Source organism: Ciona robusta, chromosome 6, assembly GCF_009617815.1.
Source record: "Ciona robusta chromosome 6, ASM961781v2".
NCBI classification, from domain to species: Eukaryota; Metazoa; Chordata; class Ascidiacea; order Phlebobranchia; family Cionidae; genus Ciona; species Ciona robusta.
The window spans coordinates 35,491-61,289 of record NC_143240.1 but is presented as its reverse complement, the minus strand read 5'-3'; the positions used below and the strand labels follow the sequence as shown (position 1 = coordinate 61,289).

General features: G+C 33.8%; 1 protein-coding gene across 4 annotated transcripts; it reads left to right on the top strand.

Annotated features, from left to right (window-relative positions):
• The first annotated feature begins 679 nt into the window (after positions 1-679).
• LOC149734572 (uncharacterized) lies at positions 680-24,880 on the top strand. 4 transcript variants are annotated; one of them, XM_089879631.1, is made up of 27 exons: positions 712-1,431; positions 1,961-2,152; positions 7,795-7,942; positions 8,111-8,177; positions 8,739-8,772; positions 8,924-8,995; positions 11,388-11,555; positions 12,073-12,150; positions 12,242-12,304; positions 12,363-12,500; positions 13,006-13,138; positions 15,354-15,413; positions 16,230-16,298; positions 17,479-17,541; positions 17,853-18,044; positions 18,440-18,587; positions 18,987-19,123; positions 19,363-19,425; positions 19,864-19,926; positions 20,267-20,302; positions 20,674-20,847; positions 21,170-21,346; positions 21,754-21,913; positions 22,457-22,561; positions 23,458-23,596; positions 24,098-24,211; positions 24,432-24,880. In XM_089879631.1, exons 2-27 carry the CDS (start codon positions 1,964-1,966, stop codon positions 24,528-24,530), a joined length of 2,889 nt encoding a protein of 962 aa, XP_089735757.1. In that variant the 5' UTR covers positions 712-1,431; positions 1,961-1,963; the 3' UTR covers positions 24,531-24,880. The 4 variants fall into 4 exon arrangements, with proteins under 4 accessions (XP_089735759.1, XP_089735757.1, XP_089735758.1 ...); XM_089879632.1 differs by lacking the exons at positions 712-1,431; positions 1,961-2,152 and adding exons at positions 5,837-5,867; positions 6,170-6,330; XM_089879633.1 differs by lacking the exons at positions 24,098-24,211; positions 24,432-24,880 and adding an exon at positions 23,714-24,084 and having other exon boundaries at positions 680-1,431.
• The last annotated feature ends 919 nt before the right edge of the window (positions 24,881-25,799 follow it).

Sequence of the window (25,799 nt, the reverse complement as noted above, 5' to 3'; positions counted from 1 at the left end):
AAATTTTTAAACTCTAAAACATGCTGTTCGTTATTGGAAGACCTTAGTCCGTTATTAAAGGCATCGCGTGTTAAAGATATTTTAAAATATATTCGCCAAGTTTTTGGTAGCGGCTTACAAGTAGATAACTAGCTAGACGTTGTTCTTCTGATAGAGGTATAGTCTAAGGTCGAACCTTCAACACATTTTATCCAAATATCATGATCGTGTTTTAAACAATTGACAACGGTCTATGGGATTCGTGGAGTTACAGTTATTTAATTCTTTGAATGTTCTTAGGTTACTACTAAATTGGACGGAAAATTAGAACGAAAAGGCGTCCCATTTTTCCCCACTCTACTATATAACTTTTGAAACCCGATTCTGAATTTGAAATTAACTTGAAAAGAAATGATAAAATTGTAAGGTCTTTTTACTGTCTTATTTTGTTTTACTCAAGTGATTAGTAGCGAAAATTTTTCAGAAAAATATTTTGTTATAAGCACCCCTAAATGTTTTCCAAAGAGAAAACGCCATCTGGCGGAAATGTATTTGTTCTACAGTTTAAAGGTTTTTTTTTTAACTAATAGTAAATCGAATAATAGTTTTTTTTTTGTATTTGTTGGTTTGTTTTGCGTTTTTCAATGTTTCTTTTATATTGAAACTACGAGATGGATAAGGGGTTAATAATCTCGATGACATTTTTTACGTTTTTTCTCTTTATATATTACGATTTGGCCCCCAATGAAATGAAGTGTAAATTGCATGTTTTAACTCAAAATCTGTTAAGAAAAAAAAAATATAATTCTGTAACTAAACTCTCGTAAACTAAGATCAATTTGAGGCTACATTAATTAGTACATTTGGGAATACATGTAAATGTCATAACCTCTAAACATTAAAACATATGTGGCTTAAGTGGCTAACCTGAGATATATTGTACCAAAATTGTTTCAATACTGCATGATAGGCATTTAGTTTGTTGAACTGTTATGGTTATTTTCTGTGTAATGAGTTCGGACGCATAGTGTTTTTAATCAAAAAACTTTTGTTATTCACCACCGCTTGAGACCTGTTATTCTATAAGAAACCCCATATGGTCCTATCTTGAACGGTTATATAGATTATTGTCCATTATGTATATAATGCAAAAGCAATTTAATCAAATGAAACCACACACTAAACTCACATCAGGGTTAGTCAAATTGTAATTTCCCACCGAGGATTATCCATTTCTATTACTATTACAGAGTCCGAGAGACGTACAATGTTTCAACAGTTTACCTGTGGTTACTAGTAGTTAGTTATTCTATATTTTTCTGAATTAATTCAGGCATTGAATTCATTTTGATCACATTCCTAGACTTAATTAACCATTATTTGAAATAACCCATATTGAGCTTTAAGCATAAATGAGTTCAGTGTATTTGTGACCACCGCATACATTTTCAGGCAAGGATAAAACCAATTTTCTCTATAATAATTTTATTTTAGTCTTATTTACTATGGTGCCTACACACACTAGGGATATACATGTTTTGGTTTGCATGCTATAAATAGGCCATACACTTACTTTCGTTTAACAGAGTGTTGTGTCACTATATATATAATATATGACATTTTATTGTTTTACCTTAAAGGTACTTCCTCCCTGTAACCATTTATTACACACACACACGCACACACAGGAAATATTTCTTGTACACCAAATAACATACGCCACTTGTATTTTTGGACTGCTCGATTTTAATCAATTTTGTCATGAATTAATGTTATATGTATGTAGATGTAGTGTATTTCTATTAATTAATATTTATAAATATATATATATATATATATATATATATAGTGCATTTCTATGCCCTTTTAATATCCAGCATCTAAAATTATTGTATTATTTGTCTAATAGTAATAGCTTTTATGTTCCAATTTGGTTTATTCTAAGATTTTAATATTTTAAGTGGATAATATTCAATAACAGGAAATGACTGCAGTAGCTCATTTTTGTTGTTGTCCTAATTCTCACCCATTTAAAGACCGACAAGTTCCACTTAAAGAACCAACTAAGATCGGACGTTCAGTTGCAAGGTCGAGACCAGCAACTAATAATGCCGTGTTTGATTGCAAGGTCTTGTCACGAAACCATGCATTGCTGTGGTATGAAAATGGAAAAGTAAGATGTTTTATTTAGAAAAAATAAAACTGTTTTTATTAATATATACATTGGCGTAGAGTTTTGCAATTGCGCGGGAGTGCGGCAAACACGCAAAGTAGAGCACGACCGATTATCGGTTAGCCGATATATCGGCCGCATTTTTGGTGATTTACCGATTATCGGCAAGGGCAAAAAACGGCCGATATTATCGGCGCTAAGTAACCAGACGGCCAGCAACGTGCGTACGTAAGAATTAATGCAGAGCGATACCTTGTTCATAAACATAAACTCACTCGTATACCTAATTCAACACACTCGTATACCTAATTCAACTCACTCGTATACCTAATTCAACTCGTTCGTAAAAATCTAACGTATTAAACTAGGTCAAAGCGTCTGATCACGCACCCACCGCATGTCATGTTTATCAGGCGCGTGTAACGTCGAGGTTACTTTAGGTCACTTACGCGTCTTTACGCGTCAACGTGATACACAAATAAACTGCATTAGCTGATAAATATAATGTTTGTTTAATGGAAGGGAGGTAAAATTTATTTGAAAAAATTACAAATTAACCAATTAAGTAATTACAAGTTCACTAATAACTAATTAATAATAATAATTAAATCTGTTAGTTGATTTTTATTAGCTATATCAGATTTTTCCGTTTTATTCAGTCAAGTTTTTTAGGTGCACTAAAATATCGGTTATCGGCAACTGAAATTTACAAAATATCGGTATCGGTATCGGTTCGAAAAAAGCAATATCGGTCGGGCTCTAACGCAAAGACAATTTAATTTGGATGTATCTTAACGCAATAGTTAGACCTTCTACGCGACAAGAACACTTATCGCAATGTAACAGCGTTTAACTTGCAAGTGTAATATCGCTCAATATTTTAGAAGCGGACTATTAGTTACTTCGTCGCCTACAGAACAAATCGTATGATGTTAACCTAAGTTACCTATTCGTGCAGTTCTGACGTAACAAACAGCTTTATTTTATCATAAATCCGGCATTTATACGGGCAAGAAACATTCGCAATTGTGACGTAACACAACTAGCTATTTCGTAATACACGGTATTTGTTTGCGCAATAATAGGAATTGTGACGAATGCGTATTACGTGAGCAATTTAAACCAGTATTTCGACATGTGTATGTTTGGGGATTACTTACAAAACACAGGCATTCTAAAACCGTCACTAAATTCCTGGTAATTTAAAATAAGGAAGTTAGTTGTCGGTAGAAATGAAAGTGTTGGTTGCCTCGGTTGCCATAAACTGCGGTCGGTGATCGCCGATTAGTTTTACAGTTTTTTAAACTAGCTTTTGTTAATAATTTGAATGCTGACCAAACACAGTTTGGGAAGTATGGTACATGAAACTGGGCCGTATTTATATCAGGAGAGCTGTTTTTTATAAACAAAAATTCATTTTTAATGCCCGAATATTTGGTACCGACAGTTTGTGTGTGATGCAAGCTAAAATCGTCGCGTTAATCTGACTTTGATAGGGAAAAGACGAAACTAGATTGACACTTGTTTATTTAATTTCGTGCGCTGCGATCACCACAAGGAATTGTTGGCTTATACAAAAAAACACTGTCACTGGGACAGCAGAAGAAAGTTCGTTAAAATATAGGTAAAAATCTAAAACACTACTGTGCAAATTTAGTATTTTTAACACGATTTTAGCAATTTGTAAAACAAAAATTGTCGTAAGCAGAACGCATCTACCAGGGGCGCAACTAGCGGGGACCCCCTGTAAGATTTGTGACTAATTAGATTGAACGTCGGTTTACGCGAAGCGCGATTTTTTTTTACACGAACGAGGTAAAACACGTGAACGGGCGGTTTACGAGCAGCGCACACTTCGCGTACGAAAAGGGGTTTTTCGTTCTCGTTTCGCGCTCGAGACGCATATGCCACACTGAAAAATAACACACTGTCATTTAGTCAACAAACTTGTATTAATCGTCCAACGAAAATTAAACCTAACCCAAACCGTAACACAACGATGAACCTTTGTTCAAAAGGTATTAACTGAATGAAAAAAAACACAAAATAAATAAAGTTGTCCTCATAACACACTCCGGTTACATTTGTGCCTATCTACGTGGAGCATCTACAAGAAATTTCTCAACCACTTCTTTGTAGTATACCTTCACTTCTCTGTGCAAAGCCATCATTGCAATCCCAGTCAATCTCTGAGCACCACAACTATTTCGCAAATATGTTTTAACTCTTTTTAAATCAGAAAAGCTTCTCTCCACTGACGCAGTCGTGCAAGGTATAGTTAGAAAAATCTTTAAAAATGTACGAACGTTTGGGTACATTTCTTGTTTGGCATGAGGGAGAGCTTCGTCAATAGACGCCGGCAGTTCAAGAAAGTTAATATATTTCCATTTGATGGCCCACATGAAAATCTCTTGCGCCACAACGTCTGCTGAATAACACAAGTCGATGCTGTACATTCCAATAAGATCATCAAAGTGAGCCTTCGCGTCGCTAGGACAAGTGATATTGCAGTTTGCGATATTTACCGGAATAAGATCAGATATTTTTGCTACTTTCCGGAAATGTGAGCTAAAACGACTGGAAAGTTCAGATATTATAGATCCCACATAAAGCCGGAATACACTTTCATAAAAATAACCTTTAATATCTTCGCCCCTGGGATTTGAACGTAAGTGTTTGCTGGATATTTGAATAAAGTTTTCATCTGCGATTTTACAAGCTTGATGGTAAACATTTTCAAATGTTTTCATTTCATCGTCTGCAAGCACATACTCAAACATGCGCTTGAGGTCCTGTATTAACTCACAGACCGTGAGATAGTGTCATCATAGTGCCAGACACAAACTTTATAATGGCAATGGATACAATGAAGTCAAAAGATTTCAACTTGCAGCTTAGCAGTTCCTCTTTATCTGATGTATTGGTGTCGTGGTCATTTTCTAAAGAGTGTAAGCTTTGCACAATTGCCGGAAACAGCTCTACAAAGCGCACCACAGCATCATGTCGTTCAACCCATCTGACAGTACAAAGGGCAACAAGGGTGGTCTTGTTATATTCGGGCAAAATTACTCCAATGGCTTTGCGTAATGCTGTTGTACGTTTAGGACCGGAACGTAAGAACGTTATGCAATCTTGAATTGTTTTCATTGGACGCCGTATGGTTGGAATGCCATTTGAAGAGGATAAGGTCAGGTTTAAACAGTGGCAGGCACAGTGCACATAGACAGCTAACGGATACTGCCTAGATATCACAGCTTGCACTCCTTTTATTTTTCCTGCCATAGACGCTGCGCCGTCGTAGCCCTGCCCTCTAAGCTTATCGGGTTCCAAACCCCATTGTGTAAGCAACTGGAGTATTTGTACACTCGGGCCTTTCCCCGTTAAATCATCAGCTTCACTAAATCCTAAAAAACTTTCTTTTAACACTGATGTATCATCTGGAAGATCATGGACGTATCGCACCACCAGAGACAATTGTTCGGAATTAGTGACGTCGCTCGTTTCATCTGGCAATATTGAGCAAATTCCGGCTTTCTTGACGTCCTGTACAACTTTTTCGCAAATTTGTTTTGAAATTAGGTCAATAAATTCGTTTTGTATTTTCCAGCTAAGATAAATTGCATTTTTGGGAGCCTGCTGCCTTCATTGCCTTTTGAATCCAGTGAAAGCGGTCCACTATCACGGTGACCGCGAAAGGCAATGTTTTGCCTTCCAAGTAAGTGTATACCTGAGGCAAACCCTTCTAAATATTTTTTTTGGAATTTAAAAGTCGCTGGCTGGCAGAACTTAAGTTGTCGACGACTGTACCAGTACTTAAGGTTTTAAGAAAACTGTCCGATTTAACTGCAGCCGCCAGGTGATATTGTTTGCTTGCATGCTCACGTAGAACCTTTCTCCCAACTACACAGTATTGTGCTCCAGAAATTGCTACTTTTACATGCAGTCCGAGATCTAAACCAGCAACAGATTTTGGTGCAAATATCACACAGAACTTACAAAAACCCCCTTGCTTTACAGCGCTCTATACCAACCAATTAAATTCTGAGAAATTACTGGAGAACAAATCGTTACTTGGGTTGAGGAAATATTTGAAGCTTCTGAGTGAGAAATTACTGGAGAACAATCTAAGGATTTTTGAAAATAATCTGTCAGTTTTCTTATTTTTCCAGGCGGAGGAGGCATGATGATAAGATATTAATAATATTATATTTAAACTGCGCGTTTAAGGCTGAAAACAAATATAACTGGCCGTCTTCCTAAGCAAAATACTGGAAACCATATCCCCATACCACGAGTTACGATAATGGATATCTTCACAATAACGATTGTGATGCAACAGATGTATTTCCGGATAAACAAAAACACAATTTTAAAGCTGCAGGAAACGTAGGCGTTCGCATTGACGTTTTCTGGAATGTTACGCGGTGCTTCGCGACCGGTCGCCGTTGTTCGAATGAAGCATATAACGTGCTATTGTCGCGAGCGCTAATGACGTCACTTTTACTGGTCAGTTCGTTGCCAACTCCCTTTATTTTTTCTAGTTGCGCCGCTGGCATCTACGATTTACGAAACTGCCAGATAAATTTAAATACGAATCAATATCGGCCGTATTTTTGTTTTTTTACATGCCTGACGCACATTCGCAACACGCAATCAAGTAAATTAAACATTGCTATTCTAAATACTCCATATCCCATCCCATGCATATTATGCGATTGTCTGGTCTCGCACACGTAATAGTGCTAGTTGATTCACGATTCATTTGTTTCTGATTGGTCAATCAGAGAGGTGTAAAATGGGCGTGATTTGCTGCATATTTACAAACAATACGATGGTATGTTGTAATAATCATTATTGCGCAAATAGAAGTCAAGTTTTTACACATTTCTTTACGAATTAATTTGTCGATTGTCATCGTCGAAACATTATACGGATGTGCAGTATTGTGCATTAAACAAGAGTAGCAAATTTCTAAAATGGCAGGAGTGCGTCGCACTCCCGCACGCCCGTACTCTACGCCAGTGTATATCATTTTTTTATCTTTGGCTGAAAACTTATACTCGCAAGAACGAAGTTAGCCAACATAACGTCATAAGTGTGTGATCCGCTGTAGAAGGTTGGTTGTTACTCGATTATGAGAGTAAAGAAAAGTATGGTGGAAGTACAGCTTCACTTTTAAGAGCCTAATCTTTTTCGGGTATTATTTTTACAGTTTTTAGTTGGTAATAGCACCATAAAGTATCAAAACTTCTTTTCTAAACTAGATTTAACAATATTGCGCTAAAATAAGCTAACTCAATGTTGATACGCACATAAACCAATGACCATGCAAAATAACGCGGTTAGCGAGTTATCATATGACTAGTTAGTGCGGATCGCTATTCGCATTAACTTTTTACCCTGCAAAAAGGGTATTGGAGGTTTAAAAAATGTGCTATTCCACTATGTGTTGTAGTTTACTACACCCTATTTACAGAGTGTATAACTACCTAACTTATATTATTGATATTGAAATTTCAAAAATAATTGACACATTTTGTAAAAATTAATCTATTAATAGTTAAATATCATTGTTTTGATATGGGAGTAATAGCTTGTATATTGTGTTTGTACGTTGCGTAACTTGTATTTCTATATTTCAGTTCTACTTGCAAGATACACGTAGCAGTAATGGAACATTTGTAAATAATCAGCGACTTAGTAAAGCAACTGAAGAAAGTGCTGCAGTCGAAGTTAATTCGTGTGATATTGTGCAGTTCGGGGTTGATGTTGTCGATAATACAAGAAAATGTTTGTTTTATTTAATATTTATATCAATTGGATAATCAATAATTTATTAAAATATTTGTTACATGTTTCCTTACACATACGTCAACAGTTTTGTAATGTAAAGATCTTACCGTACGAATTTTAAAACCTATATATATATAGATCTTAATTATTAAACATATTATTTAGTGACACACGGGTGCATAGTATCACAGATCAGGTTGTATCTTCCTAATGGAGAGGAATCAAAACAAAGGTGAACAAAAGACATGGAGTTTGAGTGTTTCCTATTTCTGCCATTTCAAGGCTAATCAGCCATACAGTGATAATTAAAGTTTAATTTAGATAGTTACCATGTGCCACATAAGCCTTTTAAATGTAATCACCAAAACCCACAAGTGATGTAATGTTGGGTAAAATTATTTAGCTTTTAACCATAAGTTCAGTTATACTGTAAAACTTCTTACAGTTGTTTTTACTTAAAAAAAGAAGGAAATATTTATCCTTTTAGCCATACCCATTCTATAGCCTCATAGGCGAAAAAATTTTACAGTAATGTTCGACAGTATTGGCTTGGTCCACAACTGTTGTGTGATTCGATTCTTGTGTCTTGTGTGTTTTAATCTTTTTTTAAATGTTGTCAATTAATAAAGGTATGATAGTACTAATTCGTGGTAAAACCTCCAAAACGGTCATATATTTGATTTTGGAAATATTGGGCAATATGTCCTTAAGGGTCCCATCTTTCCTCATTTTACTATAAATTAAATAAGATCATGACAACAATGTATTTACATATATATCATTTATTTTTCAGTTCCACCTCAAGAAACACAAGTTTAATTGAAAAGGTATGACCAAGTCACTGCCATAATACTTTTTCTAAGAACTAATCTTCTGACACAAAAGAAAGTTGGACAAAAAAAGCCTTTAAATAAAATAATGAAAAAACAAATAATGATGCAATAAAAATATGTTAATTGAGGCATACTTGTTTTTTAGGTTCCATTCCATAATATTCAACAACCTACTGTCCAATCACAAGATTTATACCAATTGCATCAGTATCTTCAAGTATGTATATATTAATATGGTGCATATATGTATGGTGGCATGGCCCCAATACTCAGTTAGTTTCCGTGCATGCCTGTTACTCAGACTTTATGGGTTCAAGGCTGGTTAATGCTGCCATTGTGGTCATGAATGGGTTGTCCTAATTATCAGCCAAACATAAAAAATTCAAAAAACAATCACTTACAAAGTTACAGTCGTGGTAACTGGTAAGCTGGCGCGAGGTGTATGAAACAGAACACCGTGTTATAACCACTGTCCTTTTATGGCTCTGTGAGGATAAAGCAAGTTATATTCATTCTTTCATTAACAATGCCCCAATAATTTTTTTGTGCGGAAATGCAAAATTAAGCCCAAGCATGCTTGTGATTAGTCCAGCCAACATCAGGTTTTTTAATTGCAACATTAAATAGTCAGTGCTTATCAGGTACACGTGATCTGCAATTATAATAATGTATTAAATTAAAAGTTTAAAAAACAAAGCAAGTGAAATAAGGTAAACATAACAACAGTACAACACATGCAGTTTACTCTATTTTTAATAAAGTATTAATTGTCGTGAATTTACTGTTCATAAAAATACAAAAATATTTTGTCAGTGTCATGTTAACTTTAATGTTTTTATTTGTATTTAAGAATAAAATAAAACAAGTTGAACTTTTCTCAGAATAATGATAAAGATAAAAAATGTAAACAGTTTTAATTTATTAGGTTTATGTATTTAATAATATTATTGGGTTGGGTACATGGTGTTGATCCATAAGTATGCAATACTCAACATAATGATTTATACTCAGTTTGACACATTCTAAGTTTTGTTACTTGTTATTAATAAGTTGTTAATACAATAAGCTTTGTCTGTGTTTAATTAAATGCCAACCTATTTGGGTTTTTAAAATAAGCACATTCCTAGGTTTTGATACAACAATACTGTTAACGGTGTGTTTGATTGTAATTACATATAATGCGTTCCTACTTTATGGTTTTATAAATTTCTGGGTTCTAGGTTTTTCTACAGATTTAATATAAAATTTCTTGGAACTTCTCTACAAATATGCTGAGTTTTAATTAACCTTTATAATACGTATGTGAAGCAAATATGTTACCATATATATTTGCGCTTTCTGTACGCCTAAGTTATTTGCCAAATAAATAAATAGAGATAGAATAAGTTTTAATCTTGAAACGTGCATATATATTTAATGTAAATGGTTAAAACGAATGGTATGCGTGATAAACCAAGCATAAAGTTCCACACATTTGACCTTGTTCACTTGGTGTGAAGATATTTGTAGCAATGCACAGTAACAGTAAGCAAACGTTGCTTTATTAGAAGTTAAAAGATAAGGCAGTGAAAACAATAACAATATCATTATTACTTCCTCATATTCTTATAAGGTTGTTGTGTACATTATGCAGTGTGGTATTGGTAGGAATGGCTTGTATATTATTGTGAAATTCTATACATATCATATTGATTATTGTCACAGGTTAACTTAATAATTGCCTCAGGCTGCACATGTAATCCTGACTGTCATCACCTGGATTTCTCGAATAGCAATGAAGCAAATGTTAGTTGTGTTCAGTTGGTTAGGGAAACTGTTGCTGCCAGGCCTAATGTTAAGATTATTAAGATATTCTGCTTAATTTATTTTGGGAACAGAAGCTATATTAAACTTGCTTTTATCAGGGTAAAAATTTAAGATTGTTTAATGTGATTTTGTTATTTAATATGAACTTGTCAGATGAACTGTGTTAGAGTGATGTTTAGTTGTCTGTTATAATTAAACCTATAAATTAAATAATTTAATTGAAGATTGATTGTTTACATTTGTGTTACTGATGGATTCAGTTATACGTAAATATTTTTTGATAAGTTAGTGTAAAAGTCATGAATAAGGTTGTTGGAAAAAAAATATTGTTGCATAACAGTTGTTTGTATTTTATTTAGTTTGTAACAACTTAGGAGTTGTATTATCATGTCATGTAATATTTCACAATTCTTTGAGCAATATGGGTGTATGCTTGAATCTTCCGATTCCTTTCTTAGAGGTCTTTTTATTATTTCCAATCTGCAATTCAGTTTGTTAGTAAAGGTGACAATATATATTTAAACTTTCAAGTACCATTTTTGTACGCAGACTGTCTGATACAAACAGCACAATAAATAGCATGAGTGTTATAGGTAAATTATAATATGTTTTGGTGTTTTGCAGAAAGTGCTGCTCCAAGTATGTACACTTGACTTCTAATATACAAGATGTGTTTTTTTATAGCAGTGCCTAGGTAAAGATGTGAAAAAAGTGACAACACAGTGTATAGTTTTCATCTAACCTATTAAGTGACCACAGCAATACACTGTACACCGACACTTAATTTGTATTATTGTATATAGGAAGCATTGCATCGAGAGCAAATGCTTGAGCAGAAACTTGCTTTACTTCAACGCTTGGTGATCAACTCGCACGATGCATCAGAGAAAGGTTGGCAAGCGCTTATTAACGAAGATCGACTTTTATCACGACTTGAGTTTCTTGAAAACCAACTACAAACTTTAAACAAGGTATGTAACGTTTCTTGATTATCTGTAGCGTGGCCATATAGGTATTTTTTGTCAACAGTTGTTCTGGGTATTATTTGTGATTTTTTTCCACACATTTTAATTCTTCTATCCTATGTCTTAAATAGCAAAAATCAAATCATAATATATATATAAAACATAATTACAAATATAATTATTTATATAGTATTATTTTATGTTTATGAATTTTAGAATAGTATGATTTGGAACTGTTTAAGAAAGAAATCAAAGTTACTTAAATACTTCTAAACATAGTTGACCATTTAATAACAAAGTGGTTAACATGCTTTGGCGCTGTTATCATTGTGGATGAGTGGGTCTTTGGGCAAGTCACTTAACATAAATTGCTCCAACCCAGTGATCACTTATGGTGTTTTCATATGTAGACATGAGGTGTATAAAACAGAACATCTATGTTATAACAACTGCCCTGCCCCCTTCCTGCTAGGATAAGTAAGTTACATTTATTTAAATATTCATTTATTCATTTACACTTTAGACACAAAGTGAAGACGAACTTCAAACAAAACTTCAACAACTACAAGAAGAGAAATACAACTATGAGAATACTTCAAAGGTTTTTAGATACTTATGCACACATTTTATCTAGCAAAAAAAAACCATAAAAGATTTGTCGTAAACATATTATTACTTTCTTTATTTTGTAGGAGACACTTCGTAAAGCTCTGCAGGAAAAGCTTGAAGCTGTTCGGAAACTTTCTAATCTTGAAGTAATTGAATCGTGAATCCACATGTGTGTAGTGTTGTTAATGTTTGTTTATACCATAGAGGTCACTCAGTAATACAGAAGATGAATGTACGCACATACGTCTCATGCATGAACAGACACAGAATGAACTAGCAGAATTAGCAGCTGCTCATCAAACTAAAATTAAAGACGTTCAAGACTTAACTGAACAACTAAAAGTAAGCCTTTCTAAGTTCAATTTGCATGTTATTTGTTGCCCAAACTGGTACCGAATCCCTGCGTTATTGTTCATAGGTAGGTAGTTGTTTGCTTTAGTAAGGTTACCCACCAATGGTAGCCTCGTAGTCGTGACTGTTTTTTTGCTCACAAAAAGCTGTTTAAAAATGTTTTGGAAAATTGGCTGCCAAATTATTATCGTTTTACCTAATATTTGATTTGAAGTTTTCGTGTAAAGTGTAATTCTATGTTGGTAGTGGTAATACATTTTCACACGTTTGATCAATGCCTGTCTATATTTTTTGTAACAGTATTTTCCACCATTTTTTATATGTATACATACAATTTATAAGTTAAATATATAAAAACCACTTTGTGAACTACTCAAATCTAAATCAAATGCATGGTTTTAGTCTTAATACAATAGACATTGATTGCGCATTTCCTATGAATTACTTCTTCCTCATCTTTCACTTCCTTGTTGTTTAAACCTTATTTCATCATCAGGATTCAAAATCTAAGCTTGAAACCGAACAGAATGAATTACAGCAGGAATTAACTGATGTACAAAAAGAAAAATCTGTTTTATGTGAAAAGTTGATAACCTTGGAAGCAGATAACGAGGAACTTCAAAAATCAGGTATGTTTATTATTTTTTGATGATTTCATTAAAGTGTGGATGTAAAATGAGTGGTGAAAAAAAGAAACTTCTTCCAAACTTTCATAAACCAGTAGTATTACTTACATTGTAATCACTGGCGTAAAACACGGGTATGCAAGGTAAGCCTGCATATCCTGACATTTTTGAGGGTATGCCTGCATACCCTGCTAAACTGATATAAAATAACGTGAATTATACTTTTCGGGAAGTTTATTCCAACATATTTTAATATATTATGCACGATTTTCGGATAGGAACGGTTTCGCAGCCTACGCATTTTTCATTGCTTTTGTTACGTTTACACGGTTACGTAGCGATTATTTCATTTACAATAAACAATTGCACATGCAACGCAACAAAAGTAAATAAAAATATCATCCAATCATAAACAAGAGAATCGTATCTTCAAATAATGTAGCCTGTCACAGTTATTTCGTTCAAGTGAAAAGGCCCTTTAGGAATAAAAACTAAAGGTTTGTCAAAATGGAAGTTGCAACCCAAGCGAGTGGCCAGTGTTTCTGCGTATGATTTCGTAATTAAAGGCAGAAATTGTAAAATTACTTTTATTTTAATATTGCAAATATTTTGTAACAATTATAAATAAATTTTATTTACAATAATTCTACATTCTGCAACACTGCAATTCCTGAAACTCGTAGTCTTTTGCGGCTTCTTTGATCGTGAACCACGTGTTCGTTTGATCGGAAACCACGTGTTCTGTGCGATTTTGATTAGCGGCTCCTTCCAACTAAACCAAACCTGTTCGCGTGCACTTTTTCTCCTTAATGACGTCATTAGCGCTCGGGCCCAGGCTATTATCAACTGTTCACAGAAGCTTATTAAAGAAACTATAACGATTTGCACATTTTACATGTCTGGCTACAGGTGCAATATCATGAAACGTAATGTGAATTAAATATTTCAATTCAACTGTATTTATGACGAGACCAGTCGTCAATACAACATTTCACTCTGCCAACTTTGTAATTGAATAATATGTATATCATTTGTGAAATCGAGTTTAACCTTTGATTGCATGTGGTCAATAGAGATGCGCCGCCTTTTCTCGACACTCGGTCGGCGTTGATTGACAGGTTTTTAACTTATTTCTTCGCTTGTAGAAAACGCTGAAATAAAACGTTACCAATAGAAACGATGCTAGATTTGCACCGGTTATACAATATCGGTTGTTTCACCACAGTAAATTAGGTTAAATAAAACACATCGAATATGCTAAACGGTCCTTTCCCAGCTCACCTACGCAGCACCATGCGTCAAGATGTTACAGTAGAAAGTGAGGGGGGTTAAAGCAACATTTTTTTGCGCCTTCGCCGCTAATTACAACCCCTCCTTTCCACACGTCTATTTGCGCCGTTGGTTGTAGTAATCATGATTCAATAATATATGTCAAATTTTAACACATTCTTTTCAAATTAATTTTATGATTGTCCCCGTAGTAACGTTATACGTGCACGCAGTGGTCGTGCATTAAAGAGTAACGAAATTGGCAGGAGTGCGGCGCAAGCCTGTACTCTACGCCAGTGCTGGCCTGCATATGTTTGTATTTTTAGAAATTTGTTGATATTAAAATAATTTTAAATTTAAAAAAATGCATCCGATATAGATGGATGCAGTCACCAGCCTTAACATTGCAACTAGTTGTAGCAAAACTAAACGCGATTACGCACAAAAGAGTACACGAATAGACGTAACGACGTAAATAACACGCAGGCGAAGTTTCGCACACGCTAAGTAACCGCTGCAATGCCGACACAATGTAGTTCATTGTTAAACGAGCATATTAACGTTTGCCGCCCCGACATATTGAAAGTTTTATGCCTATGATTGTAATGGAATCATCATTTCAACTGTTGCATTTCTGTTATCTGTTTTTTTTGTTGTATGGACAGGTTTGTCAAAATAGTTTCTATATATATTTAGAATACACAAGTTGCTGGTAGTGCTAGTGTAATAATACTACTATCGGATAGTAGTTATTACTTTAAGTTTAAGATTAATGTAATTGTAACCCCTTATATATTACAATGTACCCTCAACCTTAAACATAAACACAAACTAGATTTATATTTGCAACGCATAGCATTTGTTTTGCAGCAACCTATATTCAATAACCTGGTCGACTGTTATATGGTTAACCTGTGTTTGTTTTTTTTAGTAATTTATGTGATTGCAGGTGAACAAAGTGAAGTAGAAACGCTTGAAAAGTTGTTGATCAATAATGAAGAAATAACAAGTAAGTTAACATTTAGTTCTTGTTGTTTTATGTTAGTCGTTTTAATTGAACATTAGAAATTAATACTAACATCAGATGTTTCAACTCATGATCATTTAATTTGTGAATAAGCTGTTGCTGGTGTTACATTCTTTTGAAGCTGAAAATTCGAATCTGATATTTAAAGCATTATAACAACTATACCAACAAACCTAATTATCAACTACTTTTGGTGGCCTTGAATTTGCAATATACCATTGAGTTGGCAAGTTTGTAGAAGTTAAGCATGTATTGTGTGGGATCACCGTCACGTGTTAGTGATATTCTGCTGCGTAGGTCTATGGAGATGAGATCATTGTATAGCTTACTTTTCAATATAACAGTAAACATGATAATGTTAACCTAATGTTGCATGAGAAATGAAATTTGGTGAATAAATTGTAGGATTATTATTCAAAGCAGGATTATAAACGGTAGGATAACATTAATTATACATAATCACTTTTAAGCTGCTCATTATAAAACTTTATTGTCGTAAGCTGATTTTGTTTGCTATAAATACCTATTGCTGTTTGGCCTGTTTACTGTTTGGTTGGTGCAGGTCTGCAGGGTTACTTAAACTGTGTTATGTACGGGCTCATGTCAGTCATGTATTTTGCTTTTTAATAATTAAGAATGGTTTATACAGTTTGAAGCATGTGTTGTTTAAAAATTAAATTGTATATTTTTAACTTTCATGGACAATCTTGGCTAATACAAATAGACTTTTGCATACATTTCAAACCCAACAATCAGTGATTTATTATACTGTAAATGAGTTTATTTATTTTGTTTCAGATTTAATAAACTCCGGAAAATTAAATCATAATTTTAAGAAGAAATTAGAAAATCTGCTGCAACTACAAGGTAGTGTGTTCTTAGATTACGTTGTTATTTAAAATTTAAAAGATTGATTAAACTCATAGAGCTGTTATAACTGCCATGCGGGAAGCTTTTAACCCTTTGGGGACGAGATATATTTTTACAAATTTTCCATTTTCGACCGACTGTCACATATTGCTCTCTAGCGACACAGGTGTTTGTGCTGGCGAAAAATGACCAATTAGACTTTTGTTCTTTGGAAAAATTGCTACAAGATTGTATTTTGATTTTTTTGATGACGTCATCAAATTTTGAATGACATCATCAGAAATCTTGTATTTATGTGTAATTAGGGTTTTTAGGTAAAAATTACATAATGAATCTATTGCAAAGTTGATTCCTGGTTTGTTTACTACCCAACTAAAATGATTGTTTGAGTTGGTGATGTCAAAGGGATCAATTACGTCACTTATAACCTGATGACGCCATTTTTTGAAAGTTCATTTTCGCTAAAATCCTAACAAAACTTGCCAAAAACGTTTTATTATGAATTTAAAGGTAGAAACAACATGTAGAAGCAAAATGAAGTTAGATAATACACGCAAAAACATATTTTATGTAAAAATTGTTTCATAATACCTAAAAAACTTGTAGAAACAGCTGACATAGCTGTTTTTACGCAAAACCACATTTTTAACCGGTAACTTAGACGGGGAAGCCCCAGAGCAACATAGAGATCAAAAAAAATCTCTTTTATTGGACAAAATGACGTTAAAACCTTGATTTTTGGGCAGAATATAAACCATCTTCTTAAAAAATACTTTAGGGTTTTTAAATCAAGTTTGGTAAAAACTTTTAAATGCTATGATGCCTTTTTCAAACGTTATATTGGTAGATAATTCCTTCCTCTTTCGAACAAAACCAACTGGAAGAACTTTTACCAACTATAAGTTAACCTATGAACATTTTTGTGAACACCTGTTTCAAAATGCATATTTGCATTACTTGTCCCTAAGGAGTTAAGCCGTAATAAATCGTTTAGATTTCACCCAAGCAATGTACAACATATATTTATAGGAAGTTTCATTTGCTTTTTAAACCTGTATGGGGATTTAAAATATCAACATATGTCAGAAATTATTTTAAGAGTATAACTAATTAGGTTTGTGCTGATTTAACTCATTTTTTTAATGTTTTAGTATTATGGTTTTTCATATTTTTGCAGAAGAGATGGATCTAAAAAACCAAGCTGTTGAAAATGCTGAACGAGAAATACTTGATTTGAAAAGTAAGTTATTCGTATGCTGCTTACACAACTATCCAGTCTAAGTGGAAAATTTAAAATTATTACTGGATAAGCTGTTGGTAATATGAAGATTAACCATATAATGATTACACCAAAAATTATAGTCTGGTTTACATTTAAAATGTGCAAGAATAGATGTAAAAGTTTAATTGTATTGTCCTATTTTCCTGTTATAAAGCAGCTTATGTGGACAAATGAATATTACAATTCCACTTAATCGAGAAAATACTTTACTACAGTTGTATTTATTTATGGTGGAACTGCTTGTTCATGTATTTAATTTTTTTCGTCAGATGAATTGGAACTTGCTCGCACAGAAGCCGTGGAAAACTTAAATGAAGTTCAATTATTGCGACACAAATTAAAGGAAAGAGATGATGAAATGAAAGTGTTGTTGGATCAAACGACCTCAAACCTTCAGCATCAACTTGATGATGCTAAGCTTGAAATTGAAGATCGGATGAAAACAGCAAATCAATTGAACGGTAAATAATTTGTTTTATCATTGCTTTTATTTCAAGTATTTTCCTTACTCCATTATCCACATCTTGTTAGAGCATGACTTTAAGTATTTGTTTATTCAGTAAAACCGCTTCATGACACAAATATACAGTAACAATTTCAATTTTTATACATCTGGTATGTAGATTGGCTGTCATAGTTTTTATTATTTTACCTGTTGTATGGTTGATAGTGATTATCAGTGCTATATTCTGTGAAAATCGGATGAAATAAAGCCAACATTGGGAATGCTTTAAAAACTATTAGTATAAAGTATGATGTTTGATTGTATGAGATTTTCCAATTACTTTTGTCAGTATTGTTGTAACGACATATAAAATCATCATAATTTTAGTTTTGATTTATTATTTCCCACCAGAACAACTTGTTTTGTTGCAAGAAGAAATGGCAATGCTACAAAATGACCACAAGATGGAGATAGAAAGCAGGGAGAAATGTGAAGAACAATTAGTTGTTTTTAAGCAAGAGAAAGAACGACAATCTATTTCACTTACTGAAACTAATAGGTCAAATATTTTTATAAATTTACCTTTATATTGAACCATATTCATAGGCTCAATATGTAACCTGATATTTTATCATACCTGGAAGTTGGAGTACCAAGTGGACCAGATTGTAATCTATTGTTTTTGGGAAGACTTGTAATTGTTGTAACATGGGCTTATCATGAACTTCGAAGCTTTAAAGTCCCAATAATGTCACATGATCATAAACTTCAAAGCTTCCTAACAAAAGTCCCAACAAAAAACCTTGTGGCCACAACTCATATTCAATATTAAGTTAAGTTTGTGACTGTAAAATGTTAACTTTAAATCGTTTGGACTTTCAATTCAAGGTTTATGGACTTTTACAAAATTAGTAATTTTATATTTAAACTTAATTTTTGAAGTAGTTTTATAAAACAGAGAGTTACAAGACGCTCTTCTTGCTCGTGAGAACTTGTTGGAAAGAGAGGAAAGTCTCCGGATGCAAGTTGAAGAATCAGAGAAGATGTTACGGCTTTGTCAATCTTCCTCGGAAAGTGATGAGGTTGATTCAGAAGGTTAGTGTTCAATATATTCGTTCCTATGTTAAACATATTCACAGATATTTGTTTGATATCAGATGGGGCAAAAAATCAACACTCTTTCTTACCCAAATACCCCGTTGTTTTTATTACCCCACTTGACTATACTATAGATTTTGAAAAATATATTTTTTCCCCACCCAATATATTTGTAGATTGTATAAGTTAAGCAAAATACTGTTGAAATATCAGCTTATCTATCAATCTATGTTTAGATGAGAGAAACCTTAGTTCAACAGCATTTGTTATATGTCGAGCCAAACTGCATAATCTGCGAGGTATTGTTCACATAATTTATACTTTCATGTTTTTTTTTATGATACTGTGTCATCCATGTTATACAAAGTCTGGTTTTACCATAAAGTTTGATAGAAACGAAAGGTTAAAAAATGTTGGTTGGATGCTGTTTTCCAACATTGTTCGTTTGGTAAATTCAATTTTCATAAACTTTGATATTTGAAGTTGGTTAAGATATAATATAATGACTATCATGTGATATCTGTTACTACAAACAATAAACACGCTTTTTAACATGATGCAAATGTAGGTAAATATCAAGGCAACCAAGTGAAAACAACTGTTTATCACCTCAGCTGTTACTTAAGTAATGTCACACTTGGATGTGACGTGATGAGTATAAACATGTGTGTTACTCCGTGGGGAAACTTTATAAATATCTTATTAAGACTTTGAAATCAAACTTTTCTGTTTATCAGGCAGACTAAAGGAATCAGACAGGTTGTTGGAAAATGCAAACACAGAAAATTCACGATTAAAAGGCAATATTTGTTATTGGTTACCGTAGGTTATTTTTAACTTTAATCTGACTTTTTCTTACTTAGTTTAATTTGAATTGAATTTTATCTAAAAGTTTCCTATGGTTTCTGAGTATATAGTTTTGTTTATAGTTTTGAGAGGTAATTGTAATGCAGGTAATTCACAAAACTAAAGCTATCAATTTTAAAATATTCCACACCAGCCATCTTTTAACCTTAAACTTTTTACTAGTTTAATACAGAATAACATTTGCATGAGAAAATGTCAGTATAAAATTAAGGTTTTTTTTTATTTAAATATAAACACACTATTGTAAATCTAACTAGTTTAATTATTTAACAGAGCAATTAATGGAAAAGCAGCAAACAATGGAAATAGGTAAGTTTTGTTTTTTTTTCTAGTAAAACATACCAATTATTAATTTTATTTCAATTGTTGCTGACAGGTATAATACTCATCTAATCAGTTAATTCTGTCTATTTTATCTTGCAAACCAGAATCATGTTTAGTTACCATCCACCTATGTCTAACTAAAATCATAAAAATCTAAAAACAACAATGGAACAGGGAAGACAAAATAAAACTAAAAATACTTTCTGAGGTTGAAATGGAATTATAGAAGGTTGGGAAAGACGGGACACTTTTACCTCATAATATCCAAGTATTATAAACGTGGTTTTCCGTGGGAGTGTTAAAGATAAGGTTTTATAATTGAAGTCATGTATACTAGTAAAAACTATGGTTTTCAGCCGAATTAGTGACCACAGAAAATGTACATGTTGAGTCTGACTGCAAGGAAACTGATGAACCAACTAACACGAAAACCCCAGACACCAACAATTTGGTTAACGATGTACAAGAGCAGTTAGAAAGTGCAAACGAGACTATACGGTTAAAAGAAATTCAAATACTTCAATTAAAGGGTAAATATTTCAGCATGTGCACCTACCAATTGTGAAGTTATTTGTGGCGCACACCCATAGGTAAAACCATGTTTAAACTAAATGTATTAAAATGACATCATGAAATTGAGTTCTTGTTCAATATTTTGTCTGAAATACATTTAGACTTAAATACATTTAGGCAGAAAGAATGTTATGGTTGAAGCAAGTGGTGGTAACAATTAACCAAGGACATTTATACAATTGGTTGTTACAACATACCAGCATGCTATACATTTACTTTAAAATAAGCACAGTTGTTTCGAATTTGGTCTACAGTTGTTTAACTTTTCATATCAAACAGATAATCTGTCGATAAAAGAAGAAACAATCTCCAGTATTCCAGGTCTCCAACAACAAATATTCTCCATGCAAAGCCAAGTTGAAAGTGCAAGTGTGGAAATTCTAAGCTTGAGAGAGCAAATTATGCATCAACAACAAAATCTGTCGGACATGGATAAGCAAATGCAGAAACTGATCGGTATACTTTGTTTAGTTCTAATAACAGAATAATATAATAACATTTACAACTCGATGAGTTTAACATAAAGTCTCCTTTTTATTATAAACCTTTACCATGACGCTGGATGCGTGGTTAGCATGCATGCCTCTAACCCAGAAGTAATCGTTTCAAGGCTTGTTGCTGCTACCATTGTGGGCGTGTGTGTCCTTGGGCAAGACACCTAACAGCAATTGCTTCAACCCAGTGGCCACTAACGGGTTGTCCAAACAAATTATCAGCCATACATAAGAAAAACAATAAAAAAATAATCACCCACAAAGTAACATACATGGTAAGCTGGCACGAGGTGTATGAACACCCGTGTTATAACGACTGTCGTTATTGGCCACTCAAGGACCCCTGTGTTATACATAACATTATTTCAGAGGAATTAGACTGTGAAAAGTCTTCGAACAATAAACACGAAGAAGAAATTGATTGTCTTCGACTTGAAATGGAACAGAAATCACAAGTTATTGAATCTATGGCTCAAAATGAAGTAGAAATAAATGAAAAACTTGCAGAGGCTTTGAAAAGATTAACTGAGTAAGTGTTTGCATCGATTAGTTGTTTAAATCGTTTTTGTCTGGCAGGTCATTTATCACTTTTGTTACCATCAAAACACTTACTTTTCTGTGGCTTTGCTTAAACGCATTAAAGGGGCATACCAACGAAAAATCAAAATTTGTGTATTGATAGATATGCTCAAATGTGATCTAAAGCTTCCATCAAAGTTTTGAAATACAAAACAGCTTATGAAAAAAATCACTTAACTTTGATCGTTTCTAGCTTCTAAAATACTAAAGAAAAATCAAATTTTATTTCTGATTTTGTATAATGAATGCATCTTCTTCAAAACTATATAAAAAAAATTGGTAAAACATATACGTTTTGTAACATTACAAAATATAAGAGTTGATGACGTCGGTAGCCCTGATTTTAAGTGTGCTGTCTATAAACTATGTTTACGCACAGTTTATATACCTTTATATTGCTTGTTATGTCGGACTATGACGTAACATAGAGTATTATCTTTTTGTTCACGTCACAAGCAAAGTAATTGGTGACGTCATATTGCTGTTTTTACAGAAAACAAGACAGAATTAATGAATTGGAAAGTGAAATTATTGAATGCATGCGTATGAAAGAAGCAATAACCGTTGATTTTAACGATTTGACTTCTTCATTGGAAAAGTAAGTTTTGTTTTATATTAAGTTTAAAGAAGTTATTTAAATATTGTATGTCGATGTCGAAAGTTTAAATTGTTGCCAAATATGTTATGTATGAAAATTAGATATTTTAATTTATTAAGCAAATAATTTTTCCTAATACGTCCTCGCCAATAATTTATTTATTCAATACCTTGATGAAAAGACGCTGGTTGAACGTCGAACGTCGAAACGTTCTGCGGAAATATATTTGTCAGTAGATCAGTTCTAGATGATGCTTTACTAGATATATATATTTAAGTGTTTATATAGACTTTGTCTAATACTCTAAAAAGTCAGGTTTATTCGCGTTTATTTCGAACAATCATTGGTTACAGTTTACACTGTTTAGTTTTGATGCGACTGTCATTTCGTGAATAAATTCAAGTTGAGGTTAGCATGGCAACATCGCTGTCTAAGATTCCCGCAAAGGGAGTTTCTTCAAGTCCCCGTCATCCTCCGTGTTCATTCAAGAGCAAACTTGTCCCACCATCCCCAAGGAAATTCACCAAACCCCCCAGCAAAAACGTCGCCAATAAAAATGCGCCTCAACCACAATGTATGGATAGCGAGCTGATAGAAAGCAAAAAGTTTCAGAAATCTATGAATAAAATCGACCACCGTGATCTGCTCTCTGACGTGATTTTTGAAAATACTCTCAAAAACGTCACTGTCGATTCGGTGGTTTCGCAAGGGGTATATCATGTGGGCGAGAATGGTAAACAAGTGTTTATACCAAAGTTACGCGGCCTCGGTGAAGATGAGACAGTAGAAGTTGAAAGGAACAAGTTATCCGATATTTTATCATGGTCAGAATAGACGAGATTTATTTGAGGTTAATGGTGTCGAACTTTCTTTTTACATGTTGTTTTAACATGTAGGGCTGAATGCGAAAAATCTGCGATAAACGATGAACTACGACGGTTGGAAGATGTTCGTAAACAAACAGAGGCAAGTCTTGATCAAGAAATCGGTAAATGTAAAACTTTGCACGAAAATTCAATGAAGGAACAACAGAAGGTTAGACGAGACGTCACTTGATCAATTTTATTTAATAATAATATAAATGCTGTAACATCAGAATACATGGCTGGGATTCGTCACTTATTTAAATGTTCACGGTGTAAACTTTGGCAGGTCGAAAGCAAGTGAATCCTCAAATTTCTTCATTCTTTTATCTTTGTAGCTTTGGTGATCTCTTAACATGAGTTTTTTAACCCACAGTATGAATAACAGCCGTGTAGTTCGGTAGGCATGCTAACTTATATAGTTGTAAATACATAGTAACCTACGTGGTTATCATCGCGCACTGTAGCTCTGACAATAAATGTTTCGCATGTCCCATATTAAAGTATTAGTTGTGCATTAAATATTCCTGTTTATGTTTCATACATAACGCCGTCACCAACCTCGCCATGCATTCTGCTTGCCTCTAACATAATGTAACTAACTTAATAACAACGCAACTGCTAACACGGGGTTTTCCTTCTAACCCTCCTACCCTCTTTACCTCGGCAACAGTGGGAGGAAGTTCTTTTTATGAAAGGGGAAGAACTGACCGAAGTAACGTCACGTTGCAATCACCTGATACGGGAACGCGAAGAGGCCGCGCGAAAATTTGAACAAGCGTCTTCGGTGAGTAATATTCATTGTTATGATCATGCCCACTTCGAGTTGCTTAGGTGTGTGTGTTTTCCCTGTATATGGCTGACAATTTTCATACCTCATTCGTGACCATTTGGCTAGAGAAAGTGTTTTGCCCAAAGATACACACGACCACAATGGTTGTAAGTTTGAGATATGGCTGATCTTATTATTGTTACATTACAGCGACATTAAATAACCATTGTTTTAGACAAAGAAACATTTCATCGCAGCTGTGGTACTTCTCATTGCTGTCGTCGTTTATATTCTACTTGCTTGTGGAAATGGCGTGTCTACAACACCATCATAACTTACCGTGTATCTTCCCTTCATAAATAGATATCGTATAAACATTTGTCTTCATTCACTGTGTGAACCTTATTATTACGTCATAAAAAGAATATAACGGGCGATGACATATTTCGTGTAGTGTATAAAGTTGCGTGCCTTGATTACACTGGGATTCCCGGTTAACGCAGTTCGTATGCATGTCTTATATATTAAACCATCGTCTATTTGGCCGCACTGTCGACTGAAAAATATAAGCAGGTGCTTAATATTGAACCTAGCAACATACGCTCGCTTTGCCACCATTTCGTTTTCGTTGCTTTATACCATTCATTGTGGATCTAGTAGAATAAACATTCTATACAGAGCGGACTTTATGTAAAAATTGTACAAATCTTCGGAACCGTTTGAGGTGTTAGGCCTAAGGTAAAGAATGAATAGATAAATAAGCGCATAGTAGTAGCCTGCGGTATTCAAGTATCAACCTGCGGCATTCAAGTATCAACCAGGGACATTGGATGCTTCAACTTCCCCACGTTAGAACTATCATTTACCAGTACGAACTAAAGGCAACTCCGTTTATTTATTAAATAAACGAGCGATATCATGGTATAAAATGCGACGACAACCAAGTGTTAAAAAATGGGCAGACAAAATATAGTACAGTAGGGAAGAAAGTCAAAATACATAACGTTTTTCAGGTGATACCACAAATTAATATATATAGTACAGTGGGGGAAGATAGGACACTTAAGCACATATTGCCTAATATTTCCGAATTCACAATAAAGGACGTTTTTGTTAGGTGATACCACGAATTGGTATAGTAGGGTTGGGGAAGATGGGACACTTTGTCAAAGCAGATTTCTTTTTACAGACCCCCATTTAATGATAATCAGAAAAATAAGGTTACAGAATTATTCGACAGTATTATCACAACTTTATAAAACGCCTGTCAAAGCTGATTACTGTTTTTAAATATTACAAAAATATGTAAAGTAGAAACAGTATACTTTAAACAGGTAAAAAATGCGAAATAAAGGAGCTATTTTTTAATGCTCGCTGAAACACAGTAAAGCCGATGATTTTTTTAGTGTGCGTGTGCGAACCACAGAAATAAAAACAGAGTAAAACGCGCAACCGCCCAAAACCGTGATATATATTTTTTTTCTATTCACGCGTGACCGCCAACTCCGTTCCCATTTTGCTTGGTCTCCATTGTAAAAGATAGGCGCATGGTAGTTTTAAGAGGTTTAAGCTGTTTATTTCAAAAACTACACCAACTATTCGA

Excerpts from the sequence above, each read along its gene's own strand:
- LOC149734572 (XM_089879631.1), top strand. The coding sequence starts at position 1,964 with ATGACTGCAGTAGCTCATTTTTGTTGTTGTCCTAATTCTCACCCATTT. Across the intron at positions 8,996-11,387 it reads AATTGCATCAGTATCTTCAA|GAAGCATTGCATCGAGAGCA; the intron begins GTATGTATATAT and ends TATTGTATATAG. Across the intron at positions 12,305-12,362 it reads GGAAACTTTCTAATCTTGAA|AGGTCACTCAGTAATACAGA; the intron begins GTAATTGAATCG and ends TTTATACCATAG.